The sequence below is a fragment of the Nothobranchius furzeri genome, chromosome 18, assembly GCF_043380555.1.
Source record: "Nothobranchius furzeri strain GRZ-AD chromosome 18, NfurGRZ-RIMD1, whole genome shotgun sequence".
Lineage (NCBI taxonomy): Eukaryota > Metazoa > Chordata > Actinopteri > Cyprinodontiformes > Nothobranchiidae > Nothobranchius > Nothobranchius furzeri.
Window position 1 is genome coordinate 13,070,960 of NC_091758.1, and position 22,400 is coordinate 13,093,359.

General features: G+C 48.2%; 2 protein-coding genes and 1 long non-coding RNA gene across 6 annotated transcripts; 2 read left to right on the forward strand and 1 right to left on the reverse strand.

Annotated features, from left to right (window-relative positions):
- Positions 1 to 3,208: 3,208 nt before the first annotated feature.
- On the reverse strand, positions 3,209 to 8,252 carry LOC107396587 (transcription initiation factor TFIID subunit 10). Its single transcript, XM_015976358.3, has 5 exons — positions 7,876 to 8,252; positions 7,401 to 7,558; positions 4,263 to 4,327; positions 4,045 to 4,159; positions 3,209 to 3,952 (listed from the first exon to the last, which is right to left on the reverse strand). The coding sequence occupies exons 1-5, from the start codon at positions 8,000 to 8,002 to the stop codon at positions 3,863 to 3,865; spliced, it is 555 nt and encodes a 184-aa protein (XP_015831844.3). The 5' UTR covers positions 8,003 to 8,252; the 3' UTR covers positions 3,209 to 3,862.
- Positions 8,253 to 13,619: 5,367 nt separating this feature from the next.
- LOC129163743 (uncharacterized) lies at positions 13,620 to 14,761 on the forward strand. The gene is made up of 3 exons (XR_008563541.2): positions 13,620 to 13,801; positions 13,885 to 14,155; positions 14,623 to 14,761. It is a non-coding gene; the product is annotated as an uncharacterized lncRNA (long non-coding RNA).
- A 4,569-nt stretch (positions 14,762 to 19,330) lies between these two features.
- On the forward strand, positions 19,331 to 21,608 carry smim22 (small integral membrane protein 22). Of its 4 annotated transcripts, none has more exons than XM_015976361.3 (4): positions 19,331 to 19,450; positions 20,183 to 20,320; positions 20,490 to 20,560; positions 21,366 to 21,608. In XM_015976361.3, the coding sequence occupies exons 2-4, from the start codon at positions 20,191 to 20,193 to the stop codon at positions 21,408 to 21,410; spliced, it is 246 nt and encodes an 81-aa protein (XP_015831847.1). In that variant the 5' UTR covers positions 19,331 to 19,450; positions 20,183 to 20,190; the 3' UTR covers positions 21,411 to 21,608. The 4 variants fall into 4 exon arrangements, with proteins under 4 accessions (XP_015831847.1, XP_054598193.1, XP_054598194.1 ...); XM_054742218.2 differs by having other exon boundaries at positions 19,346 to 19,450; positions 20,152 to 20,320; XM_054742219.2 differs by having other exon boundaries at positions 19,364 to 19,450; positions 20,079 to 20,320.
- The last annotated feature ends 792 nt before the right edge of the window (positions 21,609 to 22,400 follow it).

Consider the following 22,400-nt stretch of genomic DNA (forward strand, 5'->3'; position numbering starts at 1 on the left):
CCCTTGTCCCCTATTCTAAAGTCAGATTTAGTTCATACCTAATTACTCGTAGTTTAGTATTAATTAACCACTTAAAGGCAATAATATGTTCCCCTTGAATTACTTCGTTAAAAGCCACATATTGATTTGTACTAATTGGTGTGTGCGTTAATCAGCAACAAACTGGTTACTTTCAGTTAACAAACCATTATGAATGGCTAATTTTGATAAAACTCTTAATTTATGGCCTGTTGATGTTAGAATTACGGCATTAGTAATAAACCTCTCCCTGGGCTGCCACCTTACCGTGGTGGAGGGATTTGAGTGTCTCAATGATCCTAGGAGCTAAGTTGTCTGAGGCTTTCTGCCTCTGGTAGGGTCATCCATGGCAAACAGGTCCTAGGTGAGGGATCAGACAAAGAGCAGCCCAAACACCTCTTATGATGAATTATATAAATGGAAACCGTGTTCCCTCGCCCAGACGTGGGTCACCGGGGCCCCCCTCTGGAGCCAGGCTTGGAGGTGGGGCACGTTGGTGAGCGCCTGGTGGCCGGGCTTTCACCCATGGAGCCAGGCCCACCCTTTTTGGAGACCTTAGAGGGGGTGCTGGAAAGCGCTCCTTCCGGTGACTCCCTCGTTCTGCTGAGGGACTTTAACGCTCACGTGGGCAACGACAGTGGGACCTGGAGAGGTGTGGTTGGGGTGAACGGCCCCCCTGATCTGAATTCGAGTGGTGTTTTGTTATTGGACTTATGTGCCAGTCATGGATTGTCCATAATGAACACCATGTTCAGACATAAAGGTGTCCATATGTGCTCTTGGCACCAGGATACCTTAGGCCGCAGCTCGATGATCGACTTTGTTGTCGTTTCATCTGACCTGCGGCCGCATGTCTTGGACACTCGGGTGAAGAAAGGGGCGAAGCTGTCAACTGACCACTACCTGGTGGTGAGTTGGCTCAGATGGTGGGGACGGATGCCAGTCAGACCAGGCCGGCCGGGAACGTCTGGCAGAGTCTCCTGTCAGAAGGAGCTTCAATTCCCACCTCCGACAGAACTTCCAAAATGTTCCGGGGGAGGCGGGGGACATTGAGTCTGAATGGACCCTGTTCCGTGCCTCCATTGTTGAGGCGGCCGACCGGAGCTGTGGTTGCAGGATCGTCGGTGCCTGTCGTGGTGGCAACCCCCGAACCCGCTGCTGGACACTGGCGGTTAGGTCTTTTTGGCCTGTGGGACTCCAGAGGCAGCTGATGGGTACTGGCAGTCCAGGTGGAACGCAGTTCGGGTGGTCGCCAAGGCAAAAACCTGGGCATGGGAGGAGTTCGAAGAGACCATGGAGCAAGACTTCCGTACGGCTTTGAGGAAATTCTGGTCCACCATCCGGCGCCTCAGGGGGGGAAAGCAAAGCGCTACCAACACTATCTATAGTGGGGACGGTGTGCTGCTGACCTCTACTCAGGACGTTGTGGATCGGTGGGCAGAATACTTCAAATACCTCCACAATCCCACCGACACGTCTTCCAGTGAGGAAGCAGAGTCTGGGGACTTTGGGTTGGCCTCTCAAATCTCTGGTACTGAGGTCACTGAGGTGGTTAAAAAGCTCATGTGGCAAGGCTCCAGGGGTGGATGAGATCCACCCGGAATTCCTTAAGGCTCTGGATGTTGTGGGGCTGTGTTGGCTGACGCGGCTCTGCAATATCGCGTGGACATCGGGGGCAGTTCCACTGGACTGGCAGACCGGGGTGGTGGTCCCCTTATTTAAAAAGAGGGACTACAGGGTGTGTTCCAACTACAGGGGGATCACACTCCTGAGCCTTCCTGGTAAGGTCTATTGAGGGGTTCTGGAGGGTCCGTCGGATTGTTGAACTTCAGATTCAGGAGGAGCAATGTGGTTTTCGTCCTGGCCGTGGAACACTGGACCAGCTCTATACCCTTAGGGGGATCCTGGAGGGTGTGTGGGAATCTGCCCAACCAGTCTACATGTGTTTTGTGGATTTGGAGAAGGCGTTTGACCTCGTCCCTCGGGGGGGCCCTGTGGGGGGTACTCCGGGAGTATGGGGTACCAGGCCCTCTGATACGGGCCGTTAGGTCCCTGTATGACCGGTGTCAGAGCTTGGTCCGCATTGCCGGCAGTAAGTCGGGCTCGTTTCCAGTGAGAGTTGGACTCCGCCAAGGCTGCCCTTTGTCACCGATTCTGTTCATAACCTTTATGGACAGGATTTCTAGGCACAGCCAAGGTGTGGAGGGCATCCGTTTTGGTGGCCTGAGGATCAGGTCTCTGCTTTTTGCAGATGATGTGGTCCTGTTGGCTTCATCAGAACGTGATCTTCAGCTTTCACTGGAGTGATTCGCAGCCGAGTGTGAAGCAGCTGGGATGAGAATCAGCTCCTCTAAATGTGAGACCATGGTCTTGAGTCAGAAAGGGATGAGGTCCTGCCCCAAGTGGAGTTTAAGTATCTCGGGGTCTTGTTCACGAGTGAGGGAAAGCTGGAGCGTGAGATCGATAGGCGGATTGGTGCTGCATCTGCAGTGATGCAGGCGTTGTACTGGTCTGTCGTGGTGAAGAGAGAGCTGAGTCAGAAGGCGAAGCTCTCGATTTACCAGTCGATCTACGTTCCTACCCTCACCTATGGTCACGAGCTTTGGGTAGTGACCGAAAGAACAAGATCACGGATACAAGCGGCCGAAATGAGTTTTCTCTGCAGGGTGGCTGGGCTCTCCCTTAGAGATAGGGTGAGAAGCTCGGTCATTTAGGAGGGGCTCGAAGTAGACCCGCTGCTCCTCCACATCGAGAGGAGCCAGTTGAGGTGGCTTGGGCATCTGGTCAGGATGCTTCCTGGATGCCCCTCCCTCCCTTTCCGGGCACGTCCAACCGGGAGGAGGCCTAAAGGTAGACCCAGGACACAATGGAGGGACTATGTCTCTCACCTGGCCAGGGAACGCCTTGGGATTCTGCCAGAGGAGCTGGCCCAAGTGGCTGGGGAGAGGGAAGTCTGGGCCTCTCGCCTTAGGCTACTGCCCCCGCGACCCGACTCCGGATAAGCAGATGAAAATGGATGGATAGTAATAAGCTGTTAATAAGTGCTTAATAATGACTAGTTCAGACTTAGTAGTCCACTAATATGCACATTAATTGGCAGCTAATTAATGGTTAATTTGTGTTCCCTAAAGTGTTACCATTAAATTCAACAATCAGACTCGTTTACGATGTGAAATAAGTCATGAAATAATTAAAATTTGTGTAGATTCATTTATTGCAGTGAAGCAATCAAGACATTAAAACACTTCAGAAGAAACATTGTTTAACTGTTCTTAATCTTTAAGAAATCATTTCATGAGCCAAAATAAGATATTTTCATTTAAAGGGAGTCCGATAAAAGTCTCGTCTCCCGTGAGGACCTTGGCTTTGGAAGTCAGATAAGTTAGGAAATATGTCACCATCGCTTCCTCCTGGTGTCATGGACGGCGTGCTGATGAAGCAGGCCATGTCTACCTTACACTAATGTTAACCTAGATCAAAAGCCTGGGTTGATATTGCTCCAGCTCAGATTATAAAGGCTTAGATATTTTTCATGTTGGCAACTGAAAGGCAGCAGCTTTTGCAGTTTGGGTTCAAAAACAAGAACCGGACAGAAACATCCTTTAATGTCCTACAGAAGGGGGTGCAGCAGTCAGTTTTTCAGATTCCAAACAGGAAGTGTTTATTTTGAAAAACAGACTTTAGCACAAAAAAAGTTGATTTTTTTTATTTTCATGACAAATAAAATCCATCAATTATTCTCAATGAAACTGTTCCACAAGACATGAGAAAGAGATCAAAGGATTTTTCAAATCATGGCTGAAAAAATAATAAGCAACAGAGACGGAGCTGAGAGGAGCCATCTTCATGTGAAGTAATGCGGCTTCTTGACGTTTACTCCATATTCAGAGAGTGCAGGAGCCAGGTCCTCCATCATCAGGGTGTACTTCTTATCCTGTAGGTGAGAACATCAACGGCAGAAATCCACATCTTCTGTTATGTCATTAGGCGGACGCTGCAGATTTAACATGCAAACTGAAAATAAACCTTTGTTTTGCTTCTGGAGCTTCCTGAAGCTGTCCCCTTCATTTTGCAGTGCTGCAGAGCGTCATTGGCAATGTCGGAGATAAACTTCTGAGAAGCCAGAGAGATCAGACGTATTCTGTAGAGGTGCAAAAGACAAAAGCAATGGTTGGTTGTTTCTTGTCTTTTGTCATCTCACCAGTTCTTCTTAGTTTTATACCAACTACCGTTCTCATACTTACATCCTTGGATCCGAAGCCTCAAAGCCTGCCCTGTTGAGGTAGTAGCCTGTAACTGCGTCAGGAATCTGAAACAAGAAAAAACAGGAACATCCTCATATTTACCAAACCGTTGCAGTGATGATTGTGGAGCTGAACTGTTTCATTACAGACACACTAGGCAGTTCTACTTGCTTTTAGCACCCCCTAGTGTCCGTTTTTAGAACCAAAGCTTAGCTTCTCGCTGCACGTTCATCTTTTTTTCACCTGAATCTAAAAGCTGAAACGTCTCCCAGCCTTCCTTAAGAGTCTACAGGAGTGATTCATCACTAAATTAAACAAATCAGCTGTGATCATGATCTAAAACAGTGCCAGGTAGGTCAGCTCTATTTTTTTTTATTCAAAAGATCGGCCCAGCAACTCTGAAGTTGTAAGTGCGGTATTCTGGCCAGACTGTGGTGAGGTCTGAGGGGCATTTCATAAACCCTGTAAAGGGTAATTTAACACAGATTGGCTCAAGAAAATGATTTAAAAATACGAAAAAGTTGCAGAGTGGCTTTAAAGGTCTCATTCACTAACTTTTCCATAAACTTGCTGTGGTCTCTAGTAAGAATTAATGCCTTGTGAGGTGTTTTCTGTGGAGGGAAAGCTCTGGCGCTCCTGTTTCAGCAGCAGAAGGGAGTTTGAGGAGTGGGGGACTGAAAACTGCAAGATTTGGAGTCTTACTCATGAATATTTATGATATGTGAACATCTCACATTGGCTAAGAGCAATGCAACTATTCTGCTGCCTCCAAAAATGCAACGTTAAATTTTTGATTTCCCTAAATAATACAAGCTCAAAAATGCAGAGTCATGTTCTGGTGTTGCTAAAGGTTAGCTTCTACCAGTCGAGACACGCTCTACTCTCTCCTGGATACTAAATAAACAGTCTAATGTGGTTGTGAGCAGTGTTGGGAACGTTACTTTAAAAAAGTAATTAGTTATAGTTACTGATTACTTTGTCAAAAAAGTAACTCAGTTAGTAACTGAGTTACAAGATCATAAAAGTAACTAATTACCAAGAAAAATAACTACTTAGTTACTTTTTTCATTAAAGCATGCAAGAATTACTACAGTAGTGAAATATAAATGACTAATGACTGGAACATAATAAAATGTATGTCCAAATGTTTTTTATAAACCTGAGTAATTTAAATAAATAAGCGCTTAACAGGAGGAACTACTAACAGGAGCATTACACTTATCTAGACTATTAAAAGGTCACTGTGTGATATTTAACAAGACCACAATCAGCTAAAATTTAAAATTGCAAATAGAAACACCTGTAAAGGTTCCCAAGCCTTTAAATGGTCTCTCAGTCTAGTTAAATTACAGAAATAAATGTAATTTTGCACAGTAGTTTAATTTTTCCAGCTTCACATAATTGTGTTTTTAGCAGCATCTCTGTTGCTGCTAATCTAGTAATGGTTACATAAATAAATAAAATCCTTTAAAATGACACTAGAAGAGACACAAGCCTGATGGAGGACTTACATTTACTAACTTGGGTCAGACCCAACCACAGAAGAGCTGAAGCTGGCTGGTAAACACACACAGGTAGTTCTAATAACACCTGAGCGCCATGACGTCTGAGACTGATGCATCAGTGTTACAGCGGGGCTAAAGACATGATCAGAACCAGGTTACAGCTGGACGATCTAGGAAGGTAGAAGATCAGGACGTCTGAGCGGTGAACAGGTGAGCGGACCTTCGGGACGTCCCGCTGTCACGCTAAGAAGGGCACGGCTGCAGACCCACACCTGCAGCAGCGAATCTGTGGATCTGCAGCCGTATATATTCATCACGTCTTCCTCGTTCTTCACGGGCCGTGATGCGCTTGGATGAAAACATCTGCCTCTTTAGCTCCTGATCAGCTGATGACAGCTTCAACACACCACGCTGCTTTACGCACGCATTTCCTTATCAGTAACAGAAATGATCGTTTTGATAAAAGAAGACAGTAATTAATTAGTTTGCTCGTTACAGAAAGAAATATTTTTTTTAGTAATGCGGTTATTTTAAACGGCGTTTTTCCCATCACTGCTCTGTTGTGTCTACAGCATGCAGTGACTGAGACAGTGAGGGTCTCCGCCCACCCGGCCAATCATCATCGTGTTTGTAAGCGCGTTACCGACACCTCTCTCTCCCAGGCTGCAGCTGAAGTATGGCGGTCAGAAAGCCTCACACTGTTGCTCAACGTTCGACAAGCACATAGTAACGCACAACCTTCCGTCCCCAGTAACGGTAACGGCGTTGTAACAGTGGGAAAAGTAATTAGATTATTCCATTACCTAAAAAAGGACGCCGTTAGTAACGCCGTTATTTTCAACGGCGTTACTCCCAACACTGGATATGAGCCAAGGTGGAAGAGTTCCTGAATGTTGATTTTCTCTATGACGTAGAAGGGACTTGATTTCACTCACCAAACTGTTTTTCTATCTGTTTATGTTTATTCACTTAGCAGACGCTTCTATCCAAAGCGACTTACAATTTATAACCTATAGGGCATGTTGTGATCTGTGGGGGAAACCGGAGTACCCGGAGGAAACCCACGCATGCATGGGGAGAACACACAACTCCACGCAGAAAGGTCGCAGCCAAGTTTCGAACCTGCGACCTTCGTGCTGCGAGGCAACAGTGCTAACCACTGCACCACCATGCAGCCATCTATCTATTTCCTTTCTGCAGCTCGTGTAGGCAACTGGGGGCTGAAACGCTATATTCGCTGTGCATGTTATCTCATTTAAATTATATCTTCTAGAGTTCTGGAACCCTCCAATGCGCTTTATAACACAATCAGTCATTCACCCATTCACAAACACACATTCACACCCTGGTGGTGATGAGCTACGATGTAGCCACAGCTGCCCTGGGGCGCACTGACAGAGGCGAGGCTGCCGAGCACTGGCACCACCGGTTCTTCCAACCACCACCAGCTGGCAACGTGGGTTAAGTGTCTTGCCCAAGGGCACAACGACAGCAACAAACTGAGCGGGGCTCGAACCTGCAACCTTCCGATTACGGGGCGAGCCCTCCCGTGCCACCATTGCCCCAAAGATAACAAGTGTCAGAGGTTACTAAGGGAATAGGAGCTCTCTGTGGCGGGAGCTGAGCCACTTACTGTGGGAGTGTAATCCTCCAGCTGCAGCAGGAAATCAGCCAGAGGAGTGCTGGAGATGGCCGGCTTCACGTCTCCATTGGTGATCCCACTGGGAAGGTAAACGCCGTTGGAAACTGACGTGTCAGCGGGGGGCGTGGTCACAGCAGCAGAGGCTCTAGCTGTGAATTACGGGGTTAGGAATAAAAGGTAGAAACAAGCTTTACAAATGTTTCATGACAAATATGAATATCAATACTAAACATAAACACCGGTCTGTTTAACTACGATCTGTTGTGTTTAACATGCGTTTTAAATGAGGAGCAGTTTCACTAGCAGAGTCACGAGAATGACAGTAGTTTTATCCAAAAATCTGTTGGAAGTTGAACAAAATCCAAACGTGTGGAGGCCAAAGTTACAGTTTAGGCCCCACGGAGCCACACGACGGACACTGCTGCTCCACGGTAGGGAGACCAGGGTCAAAGGCCGAAAACCTCACCGTTACTCGTGGCTGAGAGGATCCCGCTCACGCCGGTTACTGCATTATCATTAGCTATGCAGTTACTCGTAGATGATGCCATAGTAGAAGGAACACCTGATGCAACAGAAGGGTTGTCTAAGTTCATGTTGTTGTTAGCTAACGTGCTAGCCTCGGCAGGCTAACTCAGAAGAACAAATACAAAAACACGAGTCTGAGCCGTTTAACCAGCTCTTCACTCAGCTGCGTGTTGATTAACTTAACATTATATCCTTCTGATGACATTAATATAACATCATTTAGCTGTTTAAAGGAGATTTATCTGCAGCTGTCGAAAGCCACTGTGGTCAAGCGGTCCTATCTCGATTTTGACATGCGCGAGTAGACGCGACATTACGGTACTCTTACTTACGCTCACCTTTCAAAATAAAAGACAATTTCTTCGGGTGGTTGTTAAAGTAAATGACTTCCCGTTTATCTATTATTCATTCGTAAAAGATGAATTCTAAATTACATAGAATTGTTTGTATTGAACAAATCCATATTTTGTCTTTGCTTTTACAGCACAAATTTAAAATTAGTTATCATGGATGTAGTTCTGGGAGGGACAGTGGGGGACATGTCCCCCCACTCTTTCCAAAGTCAATTTTTGTCCCCTGCACTTTTTTCCTTCCAAAAACTACATTACTGGTTGAGCACTAGGACCAAGCGGAAAACAGCTTGTGTTGAATCCTGTTTCTCATTAGAACTTACTGTAAAGACCCCCCCTGGCCCTCATGCCAGTTGTGTTCCCCCCACTTCTAAAGTCAAAACTACATCCAAGTTTGTTATAATTACATTAATATTTATATGTGTTAATTTATTTCTTAAACATAAAACACATGTTCTATTGTCATTGTATTTTATTTTAAAACATTTGTAATGGATTTGTAATAGCAGATTGAGTCATTCCCAGACTGTGTGTAATTCCCTCTATTTTACAATTAATGTCAGTATGTCAGGATTATTTTCTCTGCTCTCCGGTTCCTAATAACAGTCACATTCCTGGTTTTTAACCCAACAGCATAATAGTTTAAGACCATCTAAATGTTTATGAGCATCACTGTTGATGCTAAAGAGCAGAACTGGGTTATTTATATTAATTATGTTGGCTTGTGGAAAAACATTACTGCATTTAGGTAGGTGGACGTTTTGCCCGTCTTGAGTTACCTCCGGCACACAACACTTTTATTGGCGTCTGTTCAGACCCAAGCCTGGGTCGGTGGAGCTTTTATTCCGAAAGGAGCTGTTGTCGCAGCTGGTTGTTATAGTGACTGGATTTTTCAGCTTGTCGTGGTTCTTTTGGTTAAAGAGTAAAAGGTCAGGATTGGCCACTCCGTCACTTTCTCTGGAACGCTTTGAACTGCCGTTAGAGCTGACATGGCATAGTTTTATACCTCGGATGTTATGGTTTATTGTCGAATGAAAACTACCAAACACCGTCAGAAGCACGCCTCCATCAGATCTGTAATGTTCTGATAGGATCAGTTAAAAAAATGTGTTATGTCTTTTTAACACAATGTGAAATGAGTCCTGTTGGAATCCTTAAAGTCACAGTACTTCATTTCTAAGATCATAATAAAGTAATTAATATTTTAATTTCACAGGTCGGTCACATCTTATTATTGACTAACACTTTGATGGGTTAGCTTATTAAGAGTTCTTTGATTAATTAAAAGAAAAGAGTTCATTCTTCGTTCTTCTGTCTTCATTGCTGGAACGTAAACAATTTATAAGCGAATGCATGGCCTTGGAGTTGTTTCATGCACTCTGGCACTGTGTCAAAAGGAAACAGCTGTTAGAGGGTAGAGATGGCTCCTTCATCACATTACATGGTTAACTCCTACGATTCTCTGCCAGGGTCGTAAATTGCACCAATTTGACTGGGTTTTCCTTCCTTACAAATCGGAGAAGCAGGAGGATATCAGAAACGGGTCTGTTCTACATCCACCCGTCATGACTGACCCTTACCCAAGATGGGGTGGTCGTAAAACTTCTCTGAGGTTTTCTTCTGGAAGCTTCCAGACTTGAGTCCTTATAAAACCTTGTATTTTTGTTTATCTACAATCAAAGGAGGTGTTTTGGGTTGTTTACCATTAAAAAAAATGAGGTGTTCAAAGTAAATATTTAGACTCTTATTAGTTACAAACCTAAATGCTTGTTTGTGTTCCTCTTTCATGTTAAATGTCTGCCATTTTTGTTTCTCCAGTTAAAATTCATGCTAACGGTAAAACTGTCCAGTTTTAAGACATGCATTTAGTTCTTTCCTGTTTAAAGTAATACTTTTGACGCCTCATCTGGATAACTTTGGTAAATTGTGATATGAACTTTTCACTATATGGAAAGGATGTTATTTGAAAGAGCCATAGTGCCATCCAGTGGTTAATGAGTGAAATACATGTGGGTGTGACTATGAAAGGTTATAAGAGGCCAGAGTTCAAACCTCGTGGCTGCAGAGCAAAGAACAATAGGACACCTTAAGCAAATCCCTGCTAGGCTTTTTCATCTCATCTAGCAACGCCGTCGCTCTCAAAGTTTTAAGTCATTAGCTTTCAAAAGATATAGTAAATCTCAGCAACAACTCTGTTTTTGTTAGATTTTCCACATCAAACTGGAAGTTGGTTTGGTCCAGTAAAGTTTCCACAGTACGAGTTAAACTAATTTGGAGCAGATTTTCGGATTCGACATCGCTTTTGATCATTTGGACCCGTGCTCTGAATTCCACCTTTCGGTGCAACTGAAATGAAAGAACCTTAAAGTCGTCATTCCTAGGGAACGAGGTTCTCCGAATTACACAGAGACTGTCGACCAATTTGGGGCCAAATTCCTACAGTCCCAGAAGACTATTCACTCAAGCGAGGACTTCTCAGCTGACTCAGCTTTGGCCACCCCCTGGCAATTAGGAAAAAGGTCTGTGTTTCATTTCCTTTGGCTGACTTTTTATGCTAAACCCGATTAGTGAATTCAGATTATAACATTTTATGGCAGGTTATTTTGATCCCAAATCCACATTAGCTCTTAGGATTTCTCCTCCTTTCTCTGCAGCAACGATTTACAGGCACGCACACACATGAACACATGCCCTCCTGCATTACTGCACCCATACGAACACACTCACCCACTTCACATAAACTCACATGACCATTTACTTTGTTCCCCTTTAGAAATAATCCCCAATTCTACTATAATCTTGTACATCTACCCATCCATTTTCATTCGCTTATCTGGAGTCGGGTCTCGCGGGCAGTAGCCTAAGGCAAGAGGCCCAGACTTGCCTCTCCCCAGCCACTTGGGCAAGCTCCTCCGGGGGAATCCCAAGGTGTTCCCTGGCCAGGTGACAGACATAGTCCCTCCACCATGTCCTGGGTCTACCTTTAGGTCTCCTCCCGGTTGGATGTGCCCGGAAAACCTCATAAAGGAGGCATCCAGGAGGCATCCTAATCAGATGCCCGAGCCACCTCAACTGGCTCCTCTCGATGAGGAGGAGCAGCGGGTCTACTCCGAGCCCTTCTCGGATGACCAATCTTCTCACCCTATCTCTAAGGGAGAGCCCAGCCACTCTTCGGAGAAAACTCATTTCAAACACCTTCTCTAAATCCACAAAACACATGTAGACTGGTTGGGCAAATTCCCACGCACCCTCCAGGATCCCCCTAAGGGTATAGAGCTGGTCCAGTGTTCCACTGCCAGGACCAAAACCACATTGCTCCTCCTGAATCTGAGGTTCAACAATCCGATGGACCCCTCCTCTCCAGAACCCCTCAATAGACCTTACCAGGAAGGCTCAGGAGTGTGATCCCCTGTGGTTGGAATACACCCTGCGGTCCCCCTTTTTAAATAAGGGGACCATCACCCCGGTCTGCCAGTCCAGTGGAACTGCCCCCGATGTCCACGCAATATTGCAGAGCCGCGTCAGCCAACACAGCCCCACAACATCCAGAGCCTTAAGGAACTCTGGGCGGATCTCATCCGCCCCTGGAGCCTTGCCACAGGAGCTTTTTAACCACCTCAGTGACCTCAGTACCAGAGATTTGAGAGGCCAACCCAAAGTCCCCAGACTCTGCTTCCTCACTGGAAGACGTGTCGGTGGGATTGAAGAGGTCTTCGAAGTATTCTGCCCACCGATCCGCAACGTCCTGAGTAGAGGTCAGCAGCACACCGTCCCCACTACAGATAGTGTTGGTAGCGCACTGGGTCGGCCCGAGGGCCGTCGGGCCGGGCTTCGGGCCAATGACTGTGTAATTACCTCGGACACGGGCCGGGCCGGGCGCCTTTATCTTTAATCGAATTCATTAAAAAAAAATTGAAACACAAACGCAGCAGTAGAGCCCTGCGCGGGACTGTTTTCTTCATCCCGCTCCTGCCCGCTCCCGCTGAATTTCTGACAATTTCCACCTGCAACTGCAACGTGTGTGTTACACTCCCGCCCGCACCTGCAGCGTGCATGTCTACTCCCGCCCACACCTGCAGCGTGCATGTCTACTCCCGCCCGCAACCGCAAAACTCGGAGAAATTATTACCTCACAATAAAAGAGATGTATCGAGTTTGCGTCCTCTCTGGTCCTGGAGAAAACATGTCACAACCCGCGGCTCTTCCATCCATCTGATGCGGCTCTCTGTGCTTGTAAATTAATGAATGGATATTTAAATAAAATGCTTTATATTTTACTGAATTAAATTTATATCTGTAAGTCAATTCTATGTAAAGATTGTCTGCGTAAACCTGAACAGGTCCAACCCAGTCTTACTGTGAGACCGGGTTGACGAGTCACGCTTGTGCGTATGCGCTGTCTGAGCTGAAGAGATTCTGGGATTCTCCTCCTGGATGTGTCGCCACATTGGAGACAGGAACAAGCACTATTCAGCCAAAGTTTCATAATCAGGGAACATTTTCTAAGTGACAAGTCTCTCTGAGAGACAGGGTTTGGAAAACACTCGCTTCAGTGGGAGGAACCTTCCTGCATGCGCTCTGGTTCTGCGATGCGCTCCAATCCAATCTCCACAACTTCAGCTCACTGTGCACATATGCGCTGACAGCGAGCTGTGCTGAGCAGCTCAGATGTTCAGATGGGAATCTTTTCTTGGGTGATTTAGCTACATCTGCGATGTGCATAACGAATAAAATGTCAGTTTGTCTGCATGCGTCGGGGTAATTCTTTCTATTCTTTCTCCGTCAAAATAAACGGTCAAATACGGGAACTATCCGGTCAACACAACACAAGCCTTGCTTTAGACTGTTTTGTTTTCTTGTGAAAATTTTTGGAAAGAGATAAAATTTAACTTGATTACCACCGGAGCCAGTGCGCCGTTATCTCCGTGACAGTAAACGAGGGAAAAACAAATTGATCGGATCCTGCACGTCTTTTAACACATTGGTCAGGACTGACGCACTTTGTTTTCATTTAGTTGGTTTAAAAAAAGTCGGGCTCAGGCTCGGGCCGGGCCAGAGAATCCTGAAAACCTTTTCGGGCCGGGTCGGGCTGGGGCTCCACCCCCTCGGTCCGGGCCGGACACGGGCTCAGATTTTAGGCCCGTGCAGGGATCTAATAAGCTGGGGACTCACTGGGGATGGAGAAGACAGAGCACGCACACACACACACACACACACACACACACACACACACATACACACACACACACACACACACACACACACACACACACACACACACACACACACACACACACACATTTGATAGGCCCTATCAAATAAAAATGTGTTAAGCCTAGTCTTAAAAGTAGACAAGGTTTCTGCCTCACGGACTAAAGCTGGGAGTTGGTTCCACAAAAGAGGAGCCTGATAACTAAAAGATCTCCCTCCCATCCTATTTTTAGATATTCTGGGAACCACCAGTAAACCTGCAGTCTGAGAGTGAAGTGCTCTGTTGGGAACATATGGAACAATCAGGTCACTGATGTATGATGGAGATTGATTATTAAGAGCTTTATATGTGAGAAGGAGGATCTTAAAATCTATTCTCAATTTAACAGGCAGCCAATGTAGGGAAGCTAAGACAGGAGAGATATGAATGTGTCCGAATCCGTGGGCAGGACTCCTGTGAGGCCGGGTCCTTGCTAGACTGCTAAGACCGGAACCCAGCGGCTCTGAATTCGGACAGTCTAGCCTTCACCTCCTGTCACAGCCGTGGCGGCAGCTACACGCAAAGGAAAAATGCTAAAGCTAGCGAAAATGGAGCAGGAATATTAAGGAGCTACAGCAGCTTCACGTCCATCAGCAGCAATTGTTCACAACCGTTTTCAGGTAAAGTAACTTTGTTTATTGTAGAAGTTTTCAGGACTTACATGTTAACTTTAGATGGTTTCATGTATGTTTTAAGCTACAGAATGAACTTATTAAACATACACAACACATTACTACAGAGTATTATCATGTAGGTAATTAATATAAACCAAATGCATTATTAATGTTGAATGCAGTAGGATTCTTTCTAATGTGAATTGGACCTTAGGACTTCTTATTGTGCATCAAATGAGGGTAAAACGTTTTAAAAAAACAGACATTTTAATAAAATAGCATTTAAGTGTTTTCAGTGTGCATTTGTTTATTCAACTTAAGCCTAATAATGATTAGATCTGTCTTAAAAATGTAAATTCTCTGTAGTTTTCCCTGCTGCTTTTCTTTAAACTGAACAGAACCAGTGTACTGCAGGTTATATGTTTGTTTTACATTTTTCTATTAAAAAAACCCCTCTTTTTTATCTATTACAGGTCAGCATGCACTGTGCTGCACATCTGCCTCTGTGCTGGTGAAGTTGTGGGTCTGGAGGATGAGCCTGAGGAAGATGTGTGTGGAGGAGGTCAGTGGTGCTCTGTCCTGCAGGAGGTACCAGCAGACCACCACTATTGTTAACAGGCAAGTCATTAGTCAATTCTGATCACATATAAACAATAGAGCCACTTCCTGCTTTTTGTTCTCAAGTTCTGCATGATGTTGCGACTATCACGCGACTTTCCAAGAAGCGCTCAGCGGCGCGTCCGCCTCCGGTGTGACCCAGAACTTAGGGAAATGGTAGAATTTTATCAGTTTTGACCAAAGTGGGCCAAATATAATGCAAATAATATGTTCACGTTGTTATTTCGTTATCTAAGGAACAGACCTTTATTTTCACGTCGGGTCTTTTTTTTTTACCGCAGCAAGAAGAAGCACTTGTTGCCAGGTGTCAGCGCGCTGCTGAGAGGAACGGAGCTGAGATGAGGATCCAACGCGGAGCAGGAAAACAGGCAGACAGGTGAGCACATTCAAAGGGTTTTAATACTGAAGCACGCTGGACAATGAAACAATGATCCGACACAGTACAAAGAACAGACAGGGTTTAAATACAGGAGGGTTGGGAGCTAAGGTGATTGGGAAACGAGAGGCAGGTGGGAGTAATCAACGAGACACAAGGCTGAACTAAACGGGGAGACATGACCGGGTGTGACAGTACCCCCCCCTCAAGGGGCGGATCCCAGACGCCCACAGGAACGAGGAGCAGGGTGGGAGGAGGGGAACCAGGAGGAAGGGCCCAGAGGAACAGAGGGACCAGCAGAGGAGCAGAGGAGGAGGCGACGACAGGCTCTTGGAGGCCGGCGTCTGAGGCAGAGGAGGAGACGACGAGCTCTGGGGGCCGGCGTCTGAGGCAGAGGAGGAGACGACGAGCACTGGAAGGCCGGCGCCTGCGGCAGAGGAGGAGACGACGGGCCCTTGGAGGCTGGCGCCTGCGACAGATGAGGAGGCGACGGGCCCTTGGAGGCCGGCGCCTGCGACAGATGAGGAGGCGACGGGCCCTTGGAGGCCGGCGCCTGCGACAGATGAGGAGGCGACGGGCCCTTGGAGGCCGGCGCCTGCGACAGATGAGGAGGCGACGGGCCCTTGGAGGCCGGCGCCTGCGACAGATGAGGAGGCGACGGGCCCTTGGAGGCCGGCGCCTGCGACAGATGAGGAGGCGACGGGCCCTTGGAGGCCGGCGCCTGCGACAGATGAGGAGGCGACGGGCCCTTGGAGGCCGGCGCCTGTGACAGATGAGGAGGCGACGGGCCCTTGGAGGCCGGCGCCTGCGGCAGAAGAGGATCTCTGCAGGTTGGGCCGGCGACAAAGTCACTGCAGGCTGGGCCGGCGACAAAGTCACTGCAGGCTGGGCCGGCGACAAAGTCACTGCAGGCTGGGCCGGCGACAAAGTCACTGCAGGCTGGGCCGGCGACAAAGTCACTGCAGGCTGGGCCGGCGTTGCCCTCAAAACCACCATCGGAACCGGAGACCGTGGAGACGCCGGGCTGGATGGAGCGTCGGCCTCTTGAGTGCAAAGAGCATCCCCAGACGAGGCAGCGGCGATGTCATCGGACGAGCCGACTTCAGAGGACGAGGCAGCGGCGACGTCGTCAGACGAGCCGACTTCAGAGGACGAGGCAGCGGCGACGTCGTCAGACGAGCCGACTTCAGAGGACGAGGCAGCGGCGACGTCGTCAGACGAGCCGACTTCGGGGACGTCATCAGAGGACGAGGCAGCGGCGACGTCGTCAGACGAGCCGACTTTGGGGACGTCATCAGAGGACGAGGCAGCGGCGACGTCGTCAGACGAGCCGACTTCGGGGACATCATCAGAGGAGGCGGCGACGTCGTCAGACGAGCCGACTTCGGGGACGTTATCAGAGGAGGCGGCGACGTCGTCAGACGAGCCGACTTCGGGGACGTCATCAGACGGGACGTCATCGGACGTGGCGGCGACGTCATCAGAGGAGGCGGCGACGTCATCAGACGGGACGTCATCGGACGTGGCGGCGACGTCATCAGACGGGACGTCATCAGAGGAGGAAGCGACATCATCAGAGGAGGAGGCGACGTCATCAGAGGAGGAGGCGACGTCATCAGACGGGACGTCATCAGAGGAGGCGACGACTTCGGACACGTCGTCATCAGAGGCGACGACTTCGGACACGTCGTCATCAGGGGCGACGACTTCGGACACGTCGTCATCAGGGGCGACGAGTCGTCATCAGGGGCGACGACTTCGGACACGTCGTCATCAGAGGCGTCGACTTCTGGACAGGCGACGTCATCAGAGGCGTCGACTTCTGGACAGGCGACGTCATCAGAGGCGTCGACTTCTGGACAGGCGACGTCATCAGAGGCGTCGACTTCAGAACACGAGGAAGAGGCGTCGACTTCAGAACACGAGGAAGAGGCGTCGACTTCAGAACACGAGGAAGAGGCGTCGACTTCAGAACACGAGGAAGAGGCGTCGGCCACAGGACTGGCGTCGGCCACAGGACTGGCAGGGGCGTCGGCCACAGAGCCCTGGACCGTCGACTTCTGGTCCGGGGGCGTCGACTTCTGGTCCGGGGGCGTCGACTTCTGGTCCGGGGGCGTCGACTTCTGGTCCGGGGGCGCCGACTTCTGGTCCGGGGGCGCCGACTGCTGGACCGCCGACTGCTGGACCGCCGACTGCTGGGGCCGACCCGTCCGCTTCGGGGCCAGAACCGGAACCGTCTGCTTCTGGGCCCATCCCTTCTGCTTCTGAGCCCGTCCCTTCTGCTTCTGGGCCCTCTGGAGTGGAGGCGAGGCAGCTGCAGGAGGGGCTGCCTGGACAGGCTGGACTGGAAGTCGTGGAACTGGTAGGGCTGGAAGCCGTGAGAGCAGGGGGGACAGCCCGTCCAGCTGAAGCTCCTGGAGGTTGAGGGTTCGATGGAGCTGGGCCAGTTCAGCCCGGAGACCAGCGAGCTCCGCTGGGTGGACGGGCTCACTCCTCTCCTGGCGGTTCGGGGAGGATAGAGTGTCCAGGTGACTCTCCTGGAGGCTGACGAGCTGGCGGATCCGGTCAAGCTCCGCCTGGAGCTCCATCAGCTGGGCTGTGGGCGTGGTTCCTCCGCCTGCAGATGACGAAGGCGCTAGTTGGACCGGAGACGGGACTGCTGGTCTGACTGGGGGCGTGTCCAAGTTGGCGCACTGAGCCAGAACTGCAGCGAGCTCGCGGCTCCGTCCATGGACCAGCCGCTGCGGTGGAGCCCGGCATGCCTCCCCACGCCGTGGGCCAACTCCCGGGGAGCACACAGCCAGGCGGGTGCCCACGAAGCTGGAGCGATCCGGAAGCGGCTCCTGGTCCGACCCCTCGTCCGGTTCCGGGAGAGCAGTGAGGATTGCTGCGGCTGATGGCCGAGGACGGCGTTTTCGGCGAGGCAGAACTGAAGCAGGGGAAGGCGATGGAGAAGCTGGGTGGTGGCTCGGAGTGAGCCACTGAAGCAGGTGCTCCCACGGGAGAATCTCCTCGCTGGATCTCACAACGGGTTTTGGTCGGATCATTCTGTCAGCGCGCTGCTGAGAGGAACGGAGCTGAGATGAGGATCCAACGCGGAGCAGGAAAACAGGCAGACAGGTGAGCACATTCAAAGGGTTTTAATACTGAAGCACGCTGGACAATGAAACAATGATCCGACACAGTACAAAGAACAGACAGGGTTTAAATACAGGAGGGTTGGGAGCTAAGGTGATTGGGAAACGAGAGGCAGGTGGGAGTAATCAACGAGACACAAGGCTGAACTAAACGGGGAGACATGACCGGGTGTGACACCAGGACACAATGGAGTACAGTTCTGTTCCAAATGCCGTCCTCGTCCTCCCGTACTCGGTAGAACGAACTTTCTGGTGTCCTTGCCAAGAACATACTTGTCTAGTACACAAGAACGTACAAGCATCCTTGAGTATTGAGAAATGGCCTCTGGTAGGGGACGACTTGCTCTTTAAGGGGTTGGATTGGGGGATTAAACCACCAAATGGGTCCTGAGCACAACCATCTGCAGCTCACCACTCCCCACGAAGGTGGGTCAACTTCGGAGGACCATTTTCACCCCACTAGTGTGTGTGACAACTATGGGACATTAGTCTTTAATCTGCAAAACATGGGTTATCAATTAATATCAGTGCATCTTTAATTATTAGTATTAATATTACCTGTTTGATTCCACTGACTCATTCAACTTCGGAGTGATACTAGACCTTCTCCACTTGGCCCTCACCAATTTTCAACCAGATCTGATGTGGGTTTTCAAAATAAAACCCAAGTTTAAAGCAGTCATCAGATAAATGTTGGTGCTATTTAGATTTTAGTTTCGATTTCACAGACGCACTTGAATTCAGACTAATTCAATTCAGTTTATTTATATAATATTTACTAATAGCATTTAACTGATAGACTATCAACAACTGAGTGGTTACCGCAGTCAAGCGGACCACTGGGCTTCAGTGGCAACACGTGTGAAGAGTTGCTGGTCGTGGGTGCACCTCTTTTATAAAAAGTTTACTTAATTACTATAGTTGGTAGGTGAAGAGAAAGATTAGGGCTTATTAGTAACTCAGATTATATTCTCTGAGCATGTTGCCATGGTTGCAGCCAAAGCTAATCATGCACCAGGTATCTGGTCCAGTAGGTGTCAGAAAAGCACCTGCTGGCTGTCTGCCAGCCAGCCTCGGCAGGTGGAGCCAAATCAGTAGATCCAGGTGTGTCTGCTCCCGGAAGTGAAGAAACAACAACCAGAAAGACTCTGAGCTGCGACCGGTCCTCAGGTAAATAAACCCTTAATCAGGAGTCTGGGTTAGATTGTTGCTTCAGCTGGGATGTTTCATGATGCTGATGTCATCAAGGCGTTATCAGAGTAAAGCTGTGGGTACTTTGTCAGCTAAAAGGGTTCAAGGGTTCATTCGTTTACTCGCAGCTGTGTTGGGCTAACAGTGGGCAAAGTTTTCACATTTGGGCTCAAACACAGAAGGGTTACCATAGTAACACATTTACATGACCCCTACAGGCTGACAGCAAGCAGACCACTCTCCTGTTACTGAGTCGTGCTAACTTGAACTGGTCTTTACTGAGTGTGATAATTACCTGTGCTGCTGACACAAGACTTTACAGGTTACCATGGTAACAGCCCACCTGTGTGTGCGAGAGACATTTGTGATGACATCAGATGAATACTGAATAACTCATGATTGCTCACTGGGACAAAAGTCCTCCGACTGGCTCTCTGATCGGGTCACTGATTAACTGATCAACAGTGAGAAGCAACAAGCTGCTGCCAGACTCCAGACTATTTTATTCTGATCACGGGGTCAGATTTGAGAGAAGCCCCACAGTTGATGCAACTGACTGAAAACATTAAAACACACCAAGAGTCTCAACAATCTGATCTCCGTGCAGCGCGCTGGAACTCATCGTTAACACCCGTTAGGTTTGAAGTTCTTACCCCAGATTATAATCTGATGAGTTCCAGAGCAGACCGAACTGTCTCGTGCTTCTGACAGAGCTGGTGATGGACTCCAAAAGCACCCAGCAGGAGCTGCAGCAGCAGTTCAACGATGTGGTCTCCAGACTGGAGTCTAAGCAGTTCTTCCAGTCTGACTGGGACACTGCTTTTTTCATCCTCTTCTTCATCTTCTTCGGTGAGTGAAGTTTGAGCACTTCTGCAGTACACAGAACCGGTCTGCCTTTACGAGGATCACACCTTCCCCGCCGGCTAAAGCCTTCACCGCTCCCCTGGGAACCAGGCAGCTGCGTCTGGTTTGGGTCAGGCTGCAGATGCTGGCAGGTTGTAATTCTGACTGTGTTTAGGTACGGTGCTTCTGCTCGTCCTCCTGGTCCTGATCCGCTGCTGCTGCTGCTGCTGCTGCGATGGTGAAAAGGTAAACACACTAACAGACACCAGCGGAAGCCAGTCCACGTTTCTGGGTGTAAACCTCCAACGTTCTCTAGATAGTCCTGATCCCTGGAGCCACACCTTCTCAAAAAGCCCAGATCATCTCTTTTCTGTCTTCATCCCGGTCTCAGTGAACAGTTTTAGCTCTGCCTCACCTCTACGGGGGAGGTCCCTCTTACCTGCTCCAGGCACCTGAGAAACTTGATAAAGGCAGAGCAGTCACAGTGCAGAAGGAGCGGCATAAGAAACTAGAGGCTGATGAATACATGAAAGTTGGGACAGGTTTGAGGTCATGAGGAAGCTGAGTCCATCTGTGAGCAGCATAAAAGCGGCTTCACCCGGTTTGGTTCTGACCCGGGGTTCTACCAGCTGACTTTCAATGAGAAAATCCTAAAATAAAGATGCTCCAGAGAGCCACAACCACCGCGTTGGCCGTTTACACAGGAATGAGTGTCTAAGAAGAGCAACGACATCGTCTTTCCTGTCAGAACAAAGCACGTGTAGAGATGTGGAGATTCTGCTGGTGCACGCATGCTGGCCCGGTTCCAAATGACAGATCTTTTGGACTATGTGAGTGAAGATTAGTAATGGGTGGTATGGATGTGTGAGAACATCTGAATGTTGTAGCTAAATCCAGACTCATCATACCAGAAAAGATCTGACCATTCTCTGTATACCTGAGGTTTTGGTCGTGGGTTCAAATCCCAGTTAGTCAGCCTAACCCCAGCCTTTAGAGAACTTGTGTTTATTCAGTAGAATGACTGGAGGTTCTGTTTCTATTTTCTCTGCAGCCACACAAGAAGGTCGGGATAGAGAACATGGGCCTGGAGCCCTGACCGCTGACCTGGACTGACCCGCCGTCGTCCTCCTCTGTGCCAAAACACGAGCCTTCCTCCAGCTGTGAGCTCTTAGTGCTGCACCTGAAACTAGAGCGGGTAGATGCTCTGGTCTGTCCTGTCTGCATTCATTTCTTCCTCTGCTGAAAGAATTAATATTTAAATTATTTACTTGCTAATAAAGTATAACCTCTTTGACCTGCTTGGTGTTTTCTCTCTGGAAGGTTGAGCTACCACGGACCTCCAGCGGGTAAATAATTCACCGTGTGACGTCCAGAAAGGGTCCATTGTCACCTACACGTTGACCGGTCATCTACTGATGTAATTCCATGTTCTAGGGGGGATTTTAAACTCTATCTTCTACCCAGACGTTTCTGCAGTGCTTGTTGACATTCAGGAGGACAAGATTGTCAGCCTGTGTCTCCAAACAAAGCTTTCCTCTGATAAGACTGCAGGATTTCACACTCTGAATGAAAAGCGAACTTTTACAACTCATAAGTTAAATAATCATAAATATATGGTTGAATGAACCAGATGTTATATGAATAATATTAATGTTTGAATAATCTGTGCCTAATTCAGTGAAGTTGAAAGGAATATAATTATTACAATGATCCATTTTGATGTCATGATCAGTAATGTTTGATTTAACAGGTGAATCATTATCTACACTCAAACAAGATGTTCATAAAATATAAATTACAGTTAAGGTCACATCTCACAGAAGTTTAAAGATCCTTTATCCGCAGAACTAGAACAGCTAGTATCTGGGAGGTGTGGTTTTCTGAGGGATGTTGGTAACGTCGACAAACATGACAAACTCCAGATTAATAAAACTAGGATGACTTCCCGAGTAATTCAGGTTTTTGAGCAGAACTTCAAAGTGGCCAATCCAAACCATCAAAGCTTTTGACAAGCCGTCAAAGCCCGTCTGCAGCTGGCACACAAACAGCTCCTTCAGAGCACTGCTGTTCTAGACGCAACCAAAGT

What these genes read in the sequence shown, in the direction of transcription:
- LOC107396587 (XM_015976358.3), bottom strand. Translation starts at nt 8,002, where the DNA reads ATGAACTTAGACAACCCTTCTGTTGCATCAGGTGTTCCTTCTACTATG. An exon ending in CCTCTCAGCCACGAGTAACG is followed by an intron (nt 7,559 to 7,875) that starts GTGAGGTTTTCG and finishes CGTAATTCACAG; the next exon opens with CTAGAGCCTCTGCTGCTGTG. An exon ending in GAGGCTTCGGATCCAAGGAT is followed by an intron (nt 4,160 to 4,262) that starts GTAAGTATGAGA and finishes GCACCTCTACAG; the next exon opens with AATACGTCTGATCTCTCTGG.
- smim22 (XM_015976361.3), top strand. Translation starts at nt 20,191, where the DNA reads ATGGACTCCAAAAGCACCCAGCAGGAGCTGCAGCAGCAGTTCAACGAT. An exon ending in CCTCTTCTTCATCTTCTTCG is followed by an intron (nt 20,321 to 20,489) that starts GTGAGTGAAGTT and finishes GACTGTGTTTAG; the next exon opens with GTACGGTGCTTCTGCTCGTC. An exon ending in GCTGCTGCGATGGTGAAAAG is followed by an intron (nt 20,561 to 21,365) that starts GTAAACACACTA and finishes TTTTCTCTGCAG; the next exon opens with CCACACAAGAAGGTCGGGAT.